The sequence below is a fragment of the Medicago sativa genome, chromosome 8 (assembly GCF_051527215.1).
Source record: "Medicago sativa cultivar Bolivia chromosome 8, Bolivia_mono, whole genome shotgun sequence".
NCBI lineage: Eukaryota > Viridiplantae > Streptophyta > Magnoliopsida > Fabales > Fabaceae > Medicago > Medicago sativa.
In genome coordinates this window covers 84737920-84757367 of record NC_140756.1, presented here as the reverse complement: position 1 = coordinate 84757367, position 19448 = coordinate 84737920, and the positions used below count along the sequence as shown (strand labels likewise).

Here is a 19448-nt window from a genome sequence, read left to right as displayed (position 1 = left end):
ACCCCCATGATGATTCTTTTTACCCACGATAAAAAGATTTTGGGAGTAAAAGGAAGCAAATCGAAATTTACCTCAAGGGATGATGCCCTTTTCCCCAACCGAACGGACCACTACTTCCCCCAAAAGCCACAGGTATATACCTAAAGTGGTATAAACACCCTAGAAACTTTAGAAACAAAGAAGAAGAAGAATAAGAAGAGAAACAGGGGGAGAGAGTGGGAGGAGAAAATGTGAGAAAAAGACGAAGTATGTGAGGGTTTTAATAGGTGGTATAAGGTATATAGCACTTAATGAGGTCCAAAAACGTGGTCAAATCTTAAGGAAAACGTGCAAAAACGAGTCAAAACCATTGACTACCGTCCAAGAAACGTTTGTGCTTCAGTTTTTACCACCAGCCAACGTGCGCAAGTTAACTCGCGCATAGCCCAGTGGTGCGTGACTTAAGTCACGCAGAACTTATAAGGTGCGTGACTTAAGTCACGCATAGCTTATAAGGTGCGTTAGTTAAGTCACGCAGCGTGACTTAACTAACGCAATAAAATAATTAGAATAAAGTAAATAAAATAAATTAGAATAAAGTAAATAAAATAATTTAGAATAAAGTGAATAAAATAATTTGAATTAAAAATTGTGATTAAATAAATTCAAATAAATATTGCGATAGCGTGAATTCGAATAAAAATTCGAATTAAGGTTTCGTTACATTACATAAACGACATATATGTCAACAATTACATTACATTACATGCACCTTCCAACTACAACAATTGTCTTGCCCCTGAATGGGGCAAATTCAAACTGGCTAAGCAGCAGGACTCCAGCATACGATCAACATCTTGAATGATGGTATTCAAGTGCCAACGAAATGAGGTCCATTCCTTGACACTTGAATACCAGCATTCAAGAGGCTTATCGTATGTTGGAGTCCTGCCGATTAACAAGCTTGAATTGCCCCATCCAGAGTAAGACAATTGTTGTAATTGTAAGGTGCATTCCAACTACAACAATTGTCTTACCTCTGAAATGGGGTAAATTCAAACTCGCCAAACAACAGGACTCAAACATTTCACCCGGCATTCATGTTTTCCTTTGAAAAGAATAAATTTTTGTTAGGCTTGCTTTAGATGATGGTATTCAAGTGCCAACGAAATGAGGTCCATTCCTTGACACTTAATACCTTCATCTAAACCAGCCTAACAAGAATTTAATCATTTCAAAGGAAAAACATGAATGCCGAGCGAAATGATTGAGTCCTCGCCGTTTGGCAAGTTTGAATTACCACATTTCAGAGGTAAGACAATTGTTGTAGTTGGAATGCACCTTACCCTAACTAATGACGATCTTATGGCGGAATCAAGTTGTTGATGATATCTTCAGTTGATCTCAGCAACGTTACCCGCATATCGATCTGTTATACCCTAATTTTGGACCTAAAAATACTTGCTCAAAATGTTTTTCCATCTCTGATATGTGTCTTTGACTCTTGAGAGATTGCCAATTTGTTATTGTTTTACCCTGATATTCTACTATGCTTTAGCTGCATGTTTTACTGTCTTTGCTTTGAAAAATTTTCAATTGTGACTTTGTCTATGTTTTCTTGCATTTTTTACCATCCAAAGGGTCTTTCTTGCATCCCAAGTTATTTGAAGTTTGTCTCTGATCAATTGCATATTTCTCTGCATCTTATTTCAATGTTATTTGCAAAAATCCATGAAAAAGGGCATTTTGGTCATTTCCTGCATTCAAACTCATTTTAGTCCCTGAAAATTGTCTCTGAGTCTTTTCAATTTGTTGTATAAGTCTTTGTTTCAATTCCATGTTAAAATCCATTTTAAAATTGCATTTGAGTCATTTAGAGTCAGTTTAGTCCCTAGGGGCATTTTGGTCATTTCACATGAAATTTTGACAGAGAGAGGTTACTTTGAAGTACCTCATTTGTGTAGTTGGTTCATTTTAGTCCTTTTTGTGTTTTTATTGGTTTCACTTTACGTTATTTTCAATTTACATTTTTTACCCAATTTTATTATTATTTTCATTTTAGTCCCTATTTTTCTTTTATTTTCATTTTAGTCCTTTTTGTTCTTTTTCTTTTTTTAGTCCTTCAATTTCTGTTAATTGCATTTTAGTCCTTTAGTGTTTATTTTGCAGTCCAGTCCTTTAGTTTCAATAACTGCAGAAGGGTCCCAAAGTTCCAAAAATTGCAGAGAGGCCCCTAAGGCAAGAAACTCAGCAAGGCCGAATTTCTCAAGTCCAGGATTACATGGCAGCAATCCATTGGCTATCAAATACACACGTCAAGCTATAAAAGGATCCAATCATCACAATTCCAGTCAGATTTCGCCAACTCATCAAAAATCACAGAAACAGAATCACATTTTCTCTCTCTTGGCAGTTACGATCAAAACACAACAATTTTCCAGAAAAGTTCATCCCCAAATCCAAACCCTAGAATTCGAGAACCAAAAATTCAATCCAATTTCAACAAAATTGCAACGATTCTCAGAGATTCATCATCAAATCTTCATCACTGAATCATTTTCTTCGCAATTCAAGTGTGAATTCATCACTGTCCGTGACGAATTCGCCACGATCACGAAGGAGAGTTTGAAAAGAGAAGAAGAAGGATCGAAGTAAAATTTTGAACCGACGAAGAAGAAAAAGAGATTCACCGATTTATTTTCGGTTTCCAGAAGTTTCAAACACTTACCAGAAGAATCTGAAGCGTTCTTGAGGATCTTTTTGTTCGAATCTCCGATTAAAACCAGGTAATCACAAAGAACCTTCTCATTTTCATTGCAAAAAGCTCAACGAAGGTCTATAAGTACAAATAAACGGTGAATCAAAGTAGATCAGTGACTTAGAAACCTTTTCCTTCGAAAAAACTTTGAAAAGTTTGAAAAAGATTTGAAACCGTAACCTCAAACGTAGATCTACAAAGTTTCACCGTTTATTTTGCAAAACTAAGTTCATATTCGTAATCAGTGTGAGAAGTAGAGTAAGTTAGGGTTTAGATCCATGTAGATCGGAGTTGTTTAGGTCTTGCCGGAATCTGGAATTCACGGCGGTGACGATGAAGATTCCGATGAATCTTCATCTTCTCCAGCCGTTTCATTCCAGAAACCGGCGGTGAAAGATGAACGGAGAAGAGAGAGTTGTAGAGCTTCTCTCACTAGGAGAGAAGTTAGAGAGAGAAAGAAGAGAGGAAAGTGAGGAAAACGGTGAGGTTAGGCTTATATAAGCCTCTAGGATGCGTATTAACCGTTGGATTTAGGTTTAGATGGAGCTGGATCAATCCAACGCTCCTGATGCGTTTGGATAGTCCAGATCCATCAAGGATCTTGGGCCTGGGCTTCTTTTGTACTGGATTTCGTCCTCTTGTGATATTTTTGCTATCTGTACACTGTTACTTGATAGTTACACCCCTGTTTTGCCTAATTTCTTTTAAAAAAAATTCCTAAAAAATTGTTCAATGATTTTCTTGATATTTTTGATAAATTTTGATGTGTTTTACATATTAATCTTGATAATGACATGAAAATATTTGTTCCTTGTTAATTCAATTCCTTTTCATTTTTTGTTAAAAATCTTGTTAAAAATTTCTAAAAATCTTGTGAACTTTCTTGCAATCATTTTTTGATACTTAAGGTTTGTTTCTCATAATATTTTGACATGTTAAAAATGGATAAAAATATAGGTGAATTTGCTTGTGTTTTTCTTGGTGCCTTTTGTCAATGTTTGTGAAGTTTTTTTGTCTGGTTTGATTCCAATATTTTGTCTCATGATGATTGATACTTGATAAATAAATTTTGTGATATGTTTGTCTTTTTTGGTACTGTTTGTGATGTATGGTGTTAGTTTCTTGCTTTACAAGTCATGTAAATAATTGTTTGTGAAAGTAAAGTACCAAATGTGTCTAAAAATATATCATAATTCTTGACTTGAATATGTTCTTATGATTCTCACATTACTGATTGTAATAAAACCTTTGGAAAATTGTAATGATATGAGAGTTATAGGTCATATACTTGTTTTGATATTATGATAAATTTTAGGTATATTTTACTACTTTTATGTTAAGAGTTTTTTTACTTTTTTGTCTAGTTTTTTAGTGTTTCTTTTGCATATAATTTCTATTCTCTTATGCCTTATGCTACTAACCATCTTATTTCATGTTTCATACATTCCATAAGCATCCCATCCTCCATCTTATATTCTTAGCTTTTGTTTCTTGCACTTTAAATTTTGCCAAGACTTAGCATGTAAAAACTTAGGGATTTTGTAATTTTCTTTATGCTTTTAAATTCTTGCAAGACCATAACATGTAAACTAGGGCCTATGTAATGGACAATGGACTCTAATGATGTACACCGACACAAGCACCGACACATGCACACACATCATATGGATACTTTAGATCTATGCTTAGGAATCACGATACTTAGAAAAATACTCTTTTCCAAAAAAACATGAACAACGTCACTCAAATAATTTTCCAAAGAAACCTTGGGATCAAAATCCCATTGAATTTTCCCATTATTTTCTTGAACAAAAGCCTTAATGAATTTTAATCATACTTAGACCTTCTTTTTTACAAAATAACTAATTCCACCTCACATTTTCCAAACCTTATGCCCTTGAGGCCTCTTTCTCATTCTTCAAAATTCCATTTTCAAAATTAAAATCAACCAACAAAAACAAAAAAACATTTTTTTTGGAAGAGAACTACATGGAGTTTGATCCCTTAAAAGGGTATGTAGGCAAGAAGTCAAAACTTCTCCAAGTCCAATAAAATAAAAATCCAAACACATTCTTCTCCCTCCAATTCTTAACCTAGCAAAATCCTTAGGTGTAAATAACATTTTCAAATAGCATTTAAAAACAAAGCGCGCGCGTAGAAAGTAAAGACGGTTCCTATAGGATACTATAGTCATCATGGGTGCCTAACATCTTCCCATGACGAAAACAACTCCCGGACCTCGATTCTCAAGGGTTTTTCTTATTTTTCCCTTCCCAAGAAAAAATGAGATATCAAAGGTTAAAAAGGTTCAAACTTAATCAATGTTTGACACCCGAAAAACCAAGATAAAACACGATCCACTGGAACATGCTGTGCTCCCAAAACATGCTCGTCACGTTTTCGTCGTTCTTTAACTCCACCCAAGTGAATGATACCCTCCCCTCGTCGAGCGTCAGACGTTTATACCGAACGTATTCCACCCTCCTTGTGTCTCTGGGGTTGACTCCTTGGTTGAATTCATTCAGTTGATCCTTGAGACCTCTTAACGTTACATCAAGGCACCGAACCTTCAACCTCCGAGGTTCTCCGTCGTTGAATTCTGCATGAACGTCGACCCCCCCGCCATTGCTTCAAATCTACACAATAATAAATTAGGCACAATCAATGAAAAACTCATTCCAACATTTTATCAAACACTTGGTGTGCAAATTATACATAAACACTAAAAATGATAACTACAACATAAACATGCAAACATCTAAATAATTAAGCAATATTACTCATTTGCATGTAACATTGTATCATATCTTGCAAAAAAAATCAAAATTTAAACAAACCCTAAATCTAAAAACTAAAAATGATAACTACAACATAAACATGCAAACATCTAAATAATTAAGCAATATTACTCATTTGCATGTAACATTGTATTATATCTTGCAAAAAATATCAAAATTTAAACAAACCCTAAATCTAAAAAAAATTCTCTAAAACTCAAAACTACAACATAAACATGCAAACATTTAAGCAACACAAGTCATTTACATGTAAACATTGTATGATTTCTTGCCAAAAACACCAAAATTTAAACAAACTCTAAATCTAAAAAATTTCTAATTTAAGAGAAAAAATCTAACATGTAAAAATAAAAGGTTAATGGTGTTTGATCATGAAAACTTACTTGTTATTGGAGTGTTGTTTGATTTGAACTTGAAGGAATTTTGGATTTGGGTGATTTGAGAGAAATTTTTGAGATTTTGAGATTTTAGATGAGAAATGAGGGAATGAGGTGCTCTGCCTTGTTTAAGAGAGCACGTAGCGTGAGTTAACTAACGTTGCGTTAGTTAACTCAAGCAGCGTTAGTTAAGTGGCGCAGTGATTAACACTTGCGCTAGTTAACTTGTGCAAGGGTATTTTTGGCATGGCTGCAGGGCGCGAGCAAAATGTGCAGGGTGAAGAGCAAAATTCTTATATCAATATCAAAAAGTTGCTCAATTTGGTCCCTAATTTTTTCTTTTTTTGCTCAATTTGGAGTTTTGAAAGTAAAAACGTGGACAAAAGTCTCCAAAACAAAGTCTCAATTTGGAGTTTTAACAATATATGCACTGTCTGTATGTATATTAATACTTAAAAATTAACCATGTCAACCAGTTTTCCTTTCCTTCTTCGTCATTTTATTTTTCGCAAATTAAAATTAAATCACGTCCATATTATCATTTTTTTTGGTGGCCGGTATTCGAACCCTAGACCTTGCGTATATTATGCATTGTCCTTAACAACTGAGTTAAGCTCACGGGGACCATCCATATTATCATTTATAGCTACATATCAGTGTTCACATCCAAATTGATAAAATAAACGAATTTTATTGAATATTTTTTATATTTAAATCATTTCAAGAAAATCTCACGATTTTAATTAGATTATATTTTGAACAAAAAGGATATCCGTTAATTCAATAAACGATTTTAATCAGAAAATCTCACAATTTCAGTAAACGACGTTTATTAATTTAAATTTGCTAAAAATAAAAAGGATGAATTTGAACAAACTCACAACATCTATATTAATAACATAAAACAACAAAGTATACAATCCTATAAATATTACTATATTCAAGTCTCCGAAGTACCTATGCATCTGAATCTGCAATGTCGACGACATCAAAGTCATTGATTAAATATGCACTGCATTGAAATTGATTTGACAATTTAAACCGAACAAATACGTCAACAAGACGAGACAAACAACGCTGTCTAAAAACGCCGAATAAAACAATGTCGCAATAAGACGAAGAAATCATAAAATAAAAAACTAAATAGACGTGAAATATTAGTAGCATTCAAAGTAGGGGGAAACTGATTTTCATTCAACCAACGACAACACTCTTGAAAAATATCAGGACTATATGTATTTCAAAATTGATTATAATATCCAGGACTATATGTATCCCAAAATCGAGACATTCCAATACAGCAATACTCTTAAACCACATTAATTGATGAGTTATGATACATAGACATCCTTAGGTGGCAATACACCCCTTAACACCTACATAAAAATCTGACACATGGTCACGTGGACCCCACACAAGCACATTTTCTCTTTCTTTTCCTCTTCTCTCTTCATAATGCATGGGGTGTACAAGGTGTATAGGAATAAAGGGTGTTTATCTAACATTTTCCTTAATTGATATCTTATCATGGGCACATCAGTCAAACCAGAGTCTGGTACTGCCTGTTAAGACTCCTTTATTAACCACCCCGCCCTTTCCATCTTGTCAACCTTCTCATGTTCAAATAAAATATCATTAAAATCACACCTAAGATAATGACACATCATGTACAAGACTCCTAAAAGCATCCACAATGGTAGTTCCTTAACAATGACTCCTTAAATGGACCCTACGTGACACATCACTTATTTATAATTTTTTAATAAAAGTACCTATTAAGGACTCAATGGCTCCAATGACAATACACTAATAAGGACTCCAATGAAAAATACTTAAATATGTCCCACTATCTTTACATATTAAACAAAAATAATTTATCTATTACTCATTTTTATAAGTGGGACCAAGTAGTACACATTTTATTACTCCTTTATGCAAGTGGGACCAAGTAGTACACATTTTATTACTCCCTCCGTTTCAAAATGAGTGTTGCTTTAGCCAAAAAAAATTGTTTCAAAATGAATGTCACTTTCAGTTTCCAATGCAATAATAACTTTTTCTTTTCAATTATACCCTCAAATTAATTAATACTCTGCACACTACTTCCAAAGTATTACTTTTAGGGTCATGTTAACTTGTGCCCTTGGGGCACATGTTAAGCAACCCAAATGTAGAAATTATTTCTTAAATTTTGTGCATTCAATTAGTTAAAAGTCAAAAAGTTAAATTCAAATGCATTAATTACAATAAAACATTTCTACTTTTACTTCTTAACTTATGCCTTGAGGGCACAAGTTAACATTAGCCTTACTTTTAAAACTAACCGATAGTTAATAAGGATAATTTGATAAAATAACCATTCTCTTTCTTTTAATCATTGCATTTCTTAATATGTGTGTAAACACCTAAAACGACACTCATTTGAAACGGAGGGAGTACTTTTTTAAACGTGGGACCCGTTAGTTACTCAGTAGAGAGAGGGTCCTTATATAGTTGTCCGTTCCTTAACAGGGACTCATTTTTTCTTCCTCCAATGGAGGGTCCTTAACGGGGAGTGGTCCTTGTTAAGTAAGAACCCCCTATTAGAGATGCTCTAAGAATCCTTAAAAAGGATTGCCAAGCAACCTTAAAAAGATCATCAATACACATATTAATATGATTCAACGAATAGTTAATTGATAATAGAGCAATTAAACTAATTTTTCCAATAAATTGCCAAACCACCACTTCTACGGGTACTACTAACAGCAAGGCAATGATAAAAACCGAGAACGTAACGAAAATCTTCACTTTTATTAGATGAGACTAGTGTCTCACAAAAAAATAAAACATCTGGTTTATAGTACCGGCCTAGGTACTTTAATTTTGGAATTACATTATAGTTCTCTATGTAGGGATTTTAAGAGGGGTTCTTCAAAATTTTAATACTCTTAGCGGAAGAAATCTCGTCGAACGAATCTTGATTAAATCATTAATTACAAATCAACACTTTAAAGATTCATGTGTTTACCTCTTGAATCTCAAATTCTTTGATGTCTAACTCAAAGAGTGAGTGATCAGGAGTATTGCTTGACGATAACACCTCTACTCAGTCCACACAAACATATTTCTTCGATCACAGTGCTAGCTGCTTACGAATGAAGGCTTAGAGAGGGGCAATTTTAGGATTTAAGACAACTAGTGTTTCTAAATTGTTGAATTCGGTCTAGTGTTGTGCATGCTTCAACACAAGGGTTCTATTTATGGAATCACTTGTGTGCTCTGCAAGTCAAACAGTCACAATTGGTCTTGTATAAGCCCAATAAACCATTTGCTTTGCTAACTAATTCACTCCACGTACTAAATACACCCCTAGTAATAAGTTCACTTATATCTCTCATGTATATGTCCTTTTGTGTATGACGTTGTAGATTCTTGTAACGTCGACGATAATATTAAATCTTCTTTTAAATATTTCAAGCTGGCCCTATAATATACGTGAAGTATGAAAAATGATCTTATAAAAATAAAAACACATTTTAACCCTGTAATTTGAGATTCTTCATATTTTTGACCTTGTAATATACGTGAAGTCCATTAAAGTTACTTAGAGGTTGAATTTTTTCATGATTTTTTGCAAACATATTGTTTGGGACGTTAAAATATGACTTTTCACAAAAAAAAAATTAGAATTTTTCGACAAGTGAATGATTAATTATGAATTTTCCTTTCTCTTAATTATGAATTTCTTAAACAATTCATAATTATCTATACATCGTTTAAAAACTCTAAAATTTCACGATGAAGGTTCATATAATATTCTAACCTTGTCTACAAGACTAGTGAGTGAAATTTGACCGGTGAGTATACGATTACTTGGAACGAAATTGCAATTCTGCACATTTTAGTTGAAAAATCAAAATAAATTGAGGCGTCTTCGAAATGCTATGCATGTTTGTATATCCTTTCTATGTATTTGTATAGATATCTTTGCAAATGATCAACTCAAAATTCAATTTCTAGGTCAAGATTTCATTATTTTAATTTTGAGTTTTTGGCGCTTTGAAAATTCATAATTAATATGTCCATAGTTTGAAACTTCTAAACTTTTATGGAAAGTCATATTTTAACATCCTAAACATGCAAAAAATCATGACAAAAATTCAACTTCTAACTGACTTTTCTGAACTTCATGTATACTAAAGGGTCAAAAATAAAAAGAACCACAAATTACATGATTAGAATATATATTTTTACTTTTGTAGGGTCATTGTTAAGTCTTCGTGTCTATTACAGGGTCAATTTGGAACAATTAACCCAAAAAATAATTTATATATTTGACTTTTTAAATTTTTTTAAAAAGAAAATTATTGAATTAAAACACAAGCTATCACAAACATATACTCTTTAAAAGACAAACAAAAATACAAAGTTTGTACATGCATAAATATGCAAATAAATAAAAAAAAAAAACTACACACATAAGAAGCTACAAAGAATCAAAAACAATAATACAAAAAAGCACACTAAAACTAGTACATATGTAATCCCACACACACAAGCATGCACGCACGCGCACACATAGATATACAAATCCCACATACACAAGCATGCACGCACGCGCACACATAGATATACATATAATTGAGTTAGTTTATGAATCAAACCAGCCAAACTATTTATGGTTCAAGTTCAGCTCAATTAGTTATCAAACTTAATTTTCAGCTTTAATTCAACTTATTTGATTCATGAATTAAATTCAACGAATTAATTATCGAATGAAATTTTGAATTTTATTGTTAGCACAATTAAGTAATAAAAAGCAAGTAAAATTGGTTTCTCAAAGTCTCAATTCTCGACCAACAAGAATAATTAAAAAATAAAATAAAAAATCCCTTAAAAAAAAGAATAATTAAAAACCATAAAAATCATTTCATGATATACCATATATTCCATTCCTGCCAAAACATATATTCCATTGGTTTGGACAATTTTATGCTAACCTTTTTGTTTTTGTTTAATGTTGTAGCCGGATTTAATTGCTGCTGGAGTAGACATAATAGCAATATGGTCTCCAGTTTCCTCCTTCTGAAGTTGACAATGACTCTAGAAAACTAGAGTTCAACATAGTATCTGGAACATTAATGACATGTCCACATATGCCTGGTGCAGTAGGGTACATCAAGTATTTTTAATCTACATGGTCACCTGCTGCTATCCGTTCTACTCTAATGACAATTGGTAATATAAATGATGAGTTTTTAAGTTGAATATTGTAAATTGTTGAGGAAGTTATCCTTGGAGAGCTTGAACTACACTTCATTTTATTTTATAATATACACTGTCTTGAAAATAAAACATTTATTATACTCCCTCAAAAAAAAACATTTATTATACTTCATCCCATTTAAATACATTTGAACTAACGTAAAAAAATAAATACAGAAGATTTTTGAGTGATTGTTCAAAGTTGTCTATTACTTAAGAAAGTGTTTATATGTCAAATGGACTTGCTACAAATATTTACTTATCATAGAAGGATGATGTATTTTAGATTTATTTGATCTGAGCTTATTATAGTTTACTTATCATGGTTTAACCTAATACAAGCAAACATTGTGCATTCCTTATGTTGCAGCTAAACTGTTGAGTCCGATAAATAATAATGATGCTGAGTGAGTTTGCTTACAGGGCAGTTCAAATCGACCCTGTAAAAGCTTTGAACCCTGGCTTAATATATGAAGCAAGCAAAACGGATTACATAATGATTTTGTGTGGACTGGACTACGACAAAATAATTTTGCAACAAATCAGTGGAGACGACATCTCCAACACAACAAACTCAACAACAAAGGATTTAAATTATCCATCATTCGCCCTAAAAGCACCGCACCCAAATAGCCACATACGTGGGAGTTTTAAAAGAACTGTCACAAATGTTGGCTCACCGACATCTACATATAGAGCATTCCTGACAGCACCCGATGGACTCGATGTTTCAGTGGTGCCTGATGTTTTGTCATTTTCTTCATTGGGAGAACAACAAACTTATGTCCTCAAATGATAAAGAAAATGACAAAACATCATGTCCTCACCAATTCGAATGATAAAGTGTATTATCTTGTATATATGTTTATTAAAAAAATGAATCAGAATAATATACAATTATTTTATACATGCATCTAATGATATAATTTCACACATACGCATGCACGCATGCACGCACGCACACACATAGATATACATATAATCAAGTCAGCTTATGAATCAAGCAAATCAAAGTATATATGATTCAAGTTCAGTTCATTTAGTTCATTTAGTTAATGAACTTAATTTTCAGATAAAATTCAACTTATTTGGTTTATGAATTAAATTCAACGAATTAATTATCAAATCAAATTTTGAATTTTATTCGAGTTCACTATGTTCATTGTTAGCACTATTAAGTAATAAAAAGCAAGTCTTGACTAAAAAAAAAGCATGTAAAATTGGTCTCTCAAAGTCTCAATTCCCGACCAACAAGAATAATTAAAAAAAAATTCCTAAAAAAAGAATAATTAAAAATCATAAAAATCATTTCAACACCAATTAATTTATTTGCTCATAGAGTTTTTTTTAGAGAATTATTTGCTCATAACTTTGATAACTATCAATATGCATACATGTAATCACCATTTAAATTAAAGAAAACCAAAATCAATGATTCCATCAATTGAACCTACAAAATCATAATTTCTCTCTTAATCTTCACAAAACTAACACAATTTCCATTTTGAACCAATACGGTGATTGCCAAGATCAAATTTCCATCATTAACAGAGACATTTGCTACTAAAACCTCAGCTTGATTGTCCACAAATATCTTCAAAATCGCAGTAGCCAAACCAGGTCTTGCCAAAATCTCAATACCAAAGAATGCCATATTGCTTGACACAAGTTCCTTGATGTATTCCACAGAGTAGGAACAGAACAGTAGCAGTCAATTGAGTAAACACATTTCCTTCGCTTTCTTCCTTCGTTCACGTTCAACCTCCGCGCTTTTACGTTTTCAAACAATATACAATTAAATGATTCATTCCAAAATTAAAAGATATTTACAAAACAACAAAATAAATATAGTTTGAATCTTTTTGCCAATATACACGCATGATCTCCCCCTCTCTCTCAAAGTAAGGTAAGCCACCATTTCGTTACAGAGTATCACCCAAAAAAAAAAAACAATGTCTGAAGGCAAGGCAACAACCGAAAACTAAAAGCGAAGAGTATCCAAAGGTTGAACGTGAATGAAGGAGGAAAGGAAAGAAAATATTCAATGAATTGACAACTACCTTTCCTACTCTGTTCCCCAAGGTATTCATTCTCTTAATCCAACTATTTTCTTCTACTCTGTTTTATGGTTTTTGTTTTTGAGTTTTGAAGGCTACACAGGAAGTTATCATAAGCAAAACAATGGAGTACATCAAGGAGCTTGAGGAAAAGAAGAAGATGTTGGAGGGGATGAAGGAATCAAGGATGAAAGTGTTGGCAAACCCTACTTGCTCTGTTTCAGTTTCAGTTGCAACCAACATGACATTTTTCGGTTTAGAGATTGTGGCTAGAACTGGTTTGGCTACTTCTATTTTGAGGATTTTTCTGGAGAATCAAGCCGAGGTTTTATCCTTAAATGTGTCTGTTAATGATGGGGAGTTGACAATGTCAGTCACCGCATTGGTTCAAAATGAAAAAGGTGCAAGTATTGAGAAGAGCAAGAGTGAAATAATGAGTTTATAGAGTGCGTGATGGAGATTAAGAAGATCATTTAACAAGAAGAATAAGGTTTTGAAGTGTTTTCCTTCACCATTTTCACTTCCTGCATATGTAGGGTCGGTCCAACTTTGTTAGTGTGTGGCGTGCGCGTGTAGTGTGTGTGGTTACGTGCGCGTGCGTGTGTGTTGAAAATGATATTTAATATAGACATTATTTACCACTTTTAGAAACTTTGATTACACACTACTTGTCGACAATCGAAATAGATTGATAGTATCTGAAGGCAAAAAGAATTTAAGGTTCAAATAACCAATAAAATAGCTAGCATTGAAATCGAACTAGCAACATGAACACTCTTTATTTACATACCACTTGAGTTTTGAGTGAATATGTTTACAAAATTTGACGTACGAAAATATTTTCAAAAACAAAAATACGAGGTTTAATACAGGGGTCTAAAAACTCGGGGACCTATAACCTTTGTTTTAGTGGCACCCCCTTAGACCGGCCAACATATATAGTGTAATATGTGTTTGATTGCATTTGTGACATGAATGGATGATGTAATATGTTGGTCAAACATTTGTAACATGTTTATTGAAAATGTTGACAACTTTGTTGGTGTGATTCAATGTTATTATTTATGCATGTGTTATTAGATTGAGTTGTAATGTAGGTTGTGTTCACTGCTTGAAGTTGTTTTATATGCTAAATTAATCTGATGAGTTTATGGATGTTGATTAAGATCATAATCACAATTACACACTCTACTTTGAGAACTTCGTTAGAAATTTGATCATGGCCACATGTATCTGAAGGAAATAGAAGGCTTTGTTTGTTCTCTAATTTTAGCGGACTCTAATAACTTAGGTTGTTGAAATTTCTGTTTTGAATAAAAGAAAAAAAAAACTATTTTTAAATTAATGGGCTACACATGAACCTATATAGTGCTACCAGAATTTCATGAACCTATCATAAGTAAAATGAAAATTATGAACCTATACAGTGATCCTACAATTTCATTTTAGAGTTTTCATAATGAATAAAGATCAAAAGTCATCACATCACAATGGGATAAAAGTGATTATTTATAAGACTTATTCTTATTGTTTACTAAAAAACTCATACAAGCTCGGGGCATACCAAAAACAATATAGGTGTTGTGTCAAAACTGTTGGTTGCTGAACAAAAAAAAAAAATACTGCTAGAGGAAGCAAAAACTATAATAAAAGTGAGTACTACAATTTTTCATACATGCTTTATAGAAAGTAGAAACTGTGACTTACAATTTGAAAAAAAAGGAAAACAGTGGTTTATAAAAACTGCATCATGTGCTTCACATTTTCAAACTGAATAGATTTCAACCAAATTACACATGTGCGAACCGAGCAATGAACCAAATTGAACTGAACTGAACTGCTACTTGTATCAGCCGAACCAAACTGTTTTTTGGTGTGTGAACTGATTTTAAACAGTTCTAAATCTGATTCTTTGGTATTTAACTAGTTTTAAAATCAGGTTTTAAAGGTTCTGAACTAGGTTAGCATCTACTCCATATCACACACAAAAGGTTGGATCCATTGCAGTTTTCAAATGAACTGCAAAGTATAGTTGTAAATTCAAACATCAAAGTTTATTAAATTTAATTATGTAATAAACATATATTTACGTTGTAAAACAAATCAAAGAATGTGTTCTTTCATTAATGAATGAAATCTGTGACCCTGACCCACATCCTGATAAACAAAGTTTTGAAATCTCTATTGAGAAGTGCATTTAGCATTTCAATGTACTTTGCATACAATGTTTTAAAACCCGGATCGAACCGACTAGTCGGACGGTTCGTCCATGAACCGGAGGGAACTGGATTAATCGGTGGATCCCAATGTGACCGGGATGGTTCGATGGTCAAATTCGTGAACCGGTATAACCCGAACCGAACCGGTTCAATATTTTAATGAATATTTTATAAAATAATTCCAATTATTTTTTTTAAACTCGGTATCCGATCCAATTTTTTTTAAACTCAGTATCCGATCCAATAATCGACTAATCCGAGGGGACCAATCCCACCGCCCACTTGCGGGGGCCCCGTTTAAAGCCAGAGCAAGCTCCGTATGGACTTAGCCCATCGAAATTGGCATCAGAGGGAATCGAACCTGAGACCTCTGGAGGAGCAAACTCCAAGATCCCAAGCCAACCACTAGGCCAACCCCAAATGGGTTAATAATTCCAAACTATTATTGATTGAGAGGATTGAACTCTGAACCAATACTTGATATTTCTTAATCTTACCACTAAGCCAAGTTTATTTGGTTGTAAATAATGCATCTAAGTTTTACCTGCCTATACGAGCCAAATTTACTTGTAGTTAATACCTTCATCGAGAAACATAGCAATTTTAATAAACAAGCCTTATATCTTTTTTCTCCTTTTTTATTTTATATTCAAGCACCTTTTTTTTTATTATTTTTTTTTTTGCTAGAACGTCACCTTAAAGTAAATAAGTTAGAAATTTGAGTTTCGAACCCCGACTCTTACATATATACTACAATGTCCTATCACTGACCGATCACATATGATATTTTCTAGATTTTATTAATATTTCTTATAGAAGAAATTTTATTAAATATTATAGTTATGAAATTTAAGTCATAAATATTTTAAATTCTTTTACATAGATTTGGGTTAACAGCCGCGCAGTCCTACCAGTGATCCACTTGTCCAACAAGTCAACAACTAACTTAGTACCTCGACCGGGTCAATCACCGTCCGGGTTTCAAAAACACTACTTGAACTTGAACATATTATTACCTTATGTGAAGGGAACACTTCGCATATGTTTGAGAAATAGATGGTAAACATGATTTTAGATCTTGACGTGCGTCTGGCATGAAGCTATTCTTTGTAGCTTCTTTTTCACGGAAAAAACCTTATTTTAGGCGTTGTTCATAACTTGGTGTGGCTGTTCAAGATTGCCATTCGTTGTCCCAAGGTAGGCAAGCTATTGCTCAACGATTAAAGTTGACAATATACATCCATAACGAAAGAAGACAGAATTGTTGTTTAAAGCTGCTTAAATAACCATATCAGTAGAGCAAATGGATGTGTTATAGTTGGAAGAGTAATCAATCTAAGCAAAACTGTTTTTTACAATCTTCAAATTATTTCCTGTCATTAGTGACAGTTGTTGCTAACTCACACTGTAAAACAACATACACACCTAATAAGAGTAGAAATCTTCATCCAGCTAATGCCTCTGTATAAATTATGTAATAATCAGTTTTCTCCAAACCACATTAGATACCTAAGATGTCGGTTCTCTTCTACCGCAACTAAAGCATTTAAGCCCTAAACTACAGTCCGTCAATTGATCGTCAAGTAATCACACATCTTCCATCAACCATCAACAAATAATGCATCAAGGAGGTTTGAAGATGAATTGCTACTCTCAGCTTCTTCAAAGAAACCATTGGCGGCATTCTCTCTTCTGGCTCTACGCTCTTCGATGACGGAATCATCTGTTTCCGTGCAGTAATTTCGTCGACCATGTTTCACAGGTCTCTCTGCTACAACAAATTTATTTCCATCACGAGATCTCTCAGCAAAACCTGCCCAGACTGACCAAAAAAAGGAACGCATCAGAATCTATAATATTATGAAATATGTCAAAAGAAGTTGTAACCAATATCATAATGAATGAGGTGTATTAAGTAAAAAGATGCAGTTAGGATAGTGTCAAAACTCAAAAAGCAATATACACACAACAAAATCAATATACAGTTGGGAATGAGGAATCCAAAAAAATGTAGAAATATGATTTTCTAAATCTAAATGTAACCAAAAAAAATGAGAACATAAACAACAAAGGGAACACAGATCCAAAAAGGATGTACCACTACAGTAGTCATATGTTATCACTTACAAGGTTTGCACCAGTAACAAACTAATTTACGTTGAATAGTAACTGTCAAACATCCAAGCAGTGTGCAAACTGGAATTAGGCTTGACATTGTATGAAAATAGTGCCAAAGAAACAGACATTTAATCACAAGAAGACAACTCGGTGCTACAAAACTCCCATAATGACAAGGTTTGGGGAAGGGTCAAGCCCATCGGGACATTTTCATCACACAACATCAACTCAAACTATTGTGTCAAATCTCCACTTCAACCAGACTAAGAGAACTCAAAAACTTTCATGATCTTCTACTGTAGAGACAACAACCACCACCAAAGTTTTTAACTAAAAGAACTGGCTACAAGGATCACATGATGCTGCTATAATATCTTGTCAATGTCTTATTGTAGTGACTGAAAAATAAATATGCATATTTTTTTGGAAGTACTATAATAGGCTTGAGCAATTCTGCATTTGAGTATAACGCCAAATATCCGCCATGTAGCATATAGTGTTGAAGGCAAATAGCGGAAGCCGCAAAGCAGTTGAAATAAGTCAATTGTATGTAAGAAAAAAGGCATGTTGCATTCAGATTCTTCAGTTTTATAATTTATTTAAAAACCCAGAAATTCTCTCTTTTCCGCTACATCCACCGACAAAATGTCCTTCGATGAACTTTTCACCTCATATTCAATCCCACACCAAAATGTCCCTCAATATTAAGAAGCAACACTCACTCGTAAAAAGGAAATGTTATTGATATATTGGGTAAAAACTTTGTGTGCTTGTTTGCCAGCAACTCCCTATTTTCTTCACCAACTGATCTCACATGGAAAACTTAAGGATTCATGAAAACTGAAAAGGTATATAAACATGGGATAAATCCTCCCAAGTTGGTAGTTGAATGTTAGTTACAAACATCACCACACCAATCCTCCCAAAATGAATCTAGTCTCCCAAAAATCTAAGTGCAAGTTCGGATTCACTTTTCGGAGAGCCAAAAGTGATTCTGATGACTTGAAATTGATTTTGGTATATTTGGAGATTTTCAATTAGAATTGAACTTCTCTAAAATTAATTAGAACACAAGCTAAAGTTTGTAACTTTTGACTCCAAACGTGATTCAGACACTCAAATCTATCGTTCAACCCACTTTCACCCGAGAGTATCCAGACATAAATCGTTTTCTCTTAAACTCACATTTACATAATAAATTCAACCAAAATCAACTTTTGCAGGTTAAAACAAACCTACATAAAATATCACCACAACGTTCTTTTATCGCGAAATTAGTCACTAAAACATATAAACTATCATCATAATCAAAATGAAATAACAAAATACCTCCAAATTGATGAAGAACAATAGAAGCAGCAACAGTAACATTCAACGAAGCAGTACCACACCCATATTGCGGAATATAAACAAAAAAATCACAAATCTCACACTCTTTCGTCGAAAGACCAGAACCTTCATTACCAAGCAAGAAAGCAGTACTTTTCTTAAAAGGATGTTGATTAACAGGAAGAGCATCGTGTGTGATCTCGACGCCGCAAATGTCACAATCTTTGTCTTTGAGAAATTGTTTAGCGTCTTGAAGTGAGTGAAAGTGACGAAATCGAAGGTGGTTTGAAGAACCATGGTTACCGAAACTGTTGAAATCTCTTCGACCAACGAGGATTAGTTCGGATACGCCGAATGCAGTTGCGCTTCGTGCTAGTGTTCCTACGTTGTGCCGTTTTGCTATGTTGTGTACAACTACATAGCTTTCAAACACCATTTTGTTAGTATCAACTCTGCGACAAAGCAAATTGCACGGAAGGTGTTTGTTTATTTGTTGCAGAGAGAAAACGGCTACCGCGTTGCGAAAGGGTTCTCAGTTCTCACCCAACTCCCAAATTTCAACGAGG

The 19448-nt window shown here is 33.5% G+C and overlaps 1 protein-coding gene and 1 pseudogene across 1 annotated transcript; one reads left to right on the top strand and one right to left on the bottom strand.

Moving 5' to 3' along the window:
* The first annotated feature begins 10911 nt into the window (after nt 1–10911).
* Nucleotides 10912–11955, top strand: LOC146902494 (subtilisin-like protease SBT4.7 pseudogene; annotated as a pseudogene).
* Nucleotides 11956–16730: 4775 nt separating this feature from the next.
* Nucleotides 16731–19448, bottom strand: LOC146902493 (tRNA/rRNA methyltransferase (SpoU) family protein). Its single transcript, XM_085734705.1, has 2 exons — nt 18883–19448; nt 16731–17257 (listed from the first exon to the last, which is right to left on the bottom strand). Exons 1-2 carry the CDS (start codon nt 19316–19318, stop codon nt 17037–17039), a joined length of 657 nt encoding a protein of 218 aa, XP_085590831.1. The 5' UTR covers nt 19319–19448; the 3' UTR covers nt 16731–17036.

Excerpts from the sequence above, each read along its gene's own strand:
- LOC146902493 (XM_085734705.1), bottom strand. The coding sequence starts at position 19,318 with ATGGTGTTTGAAAGCTATGTAGTTGTACACAACATAGCAAAACGGCAC. Across the intron at positions 17,258-18,882 it reads TGTTCTTCATCAATTTGGAG|TCTGGGCAGGTTTTGCTGAG; the intron begins GTATTTTGTTAT and ends TTTTTTGGTCAG.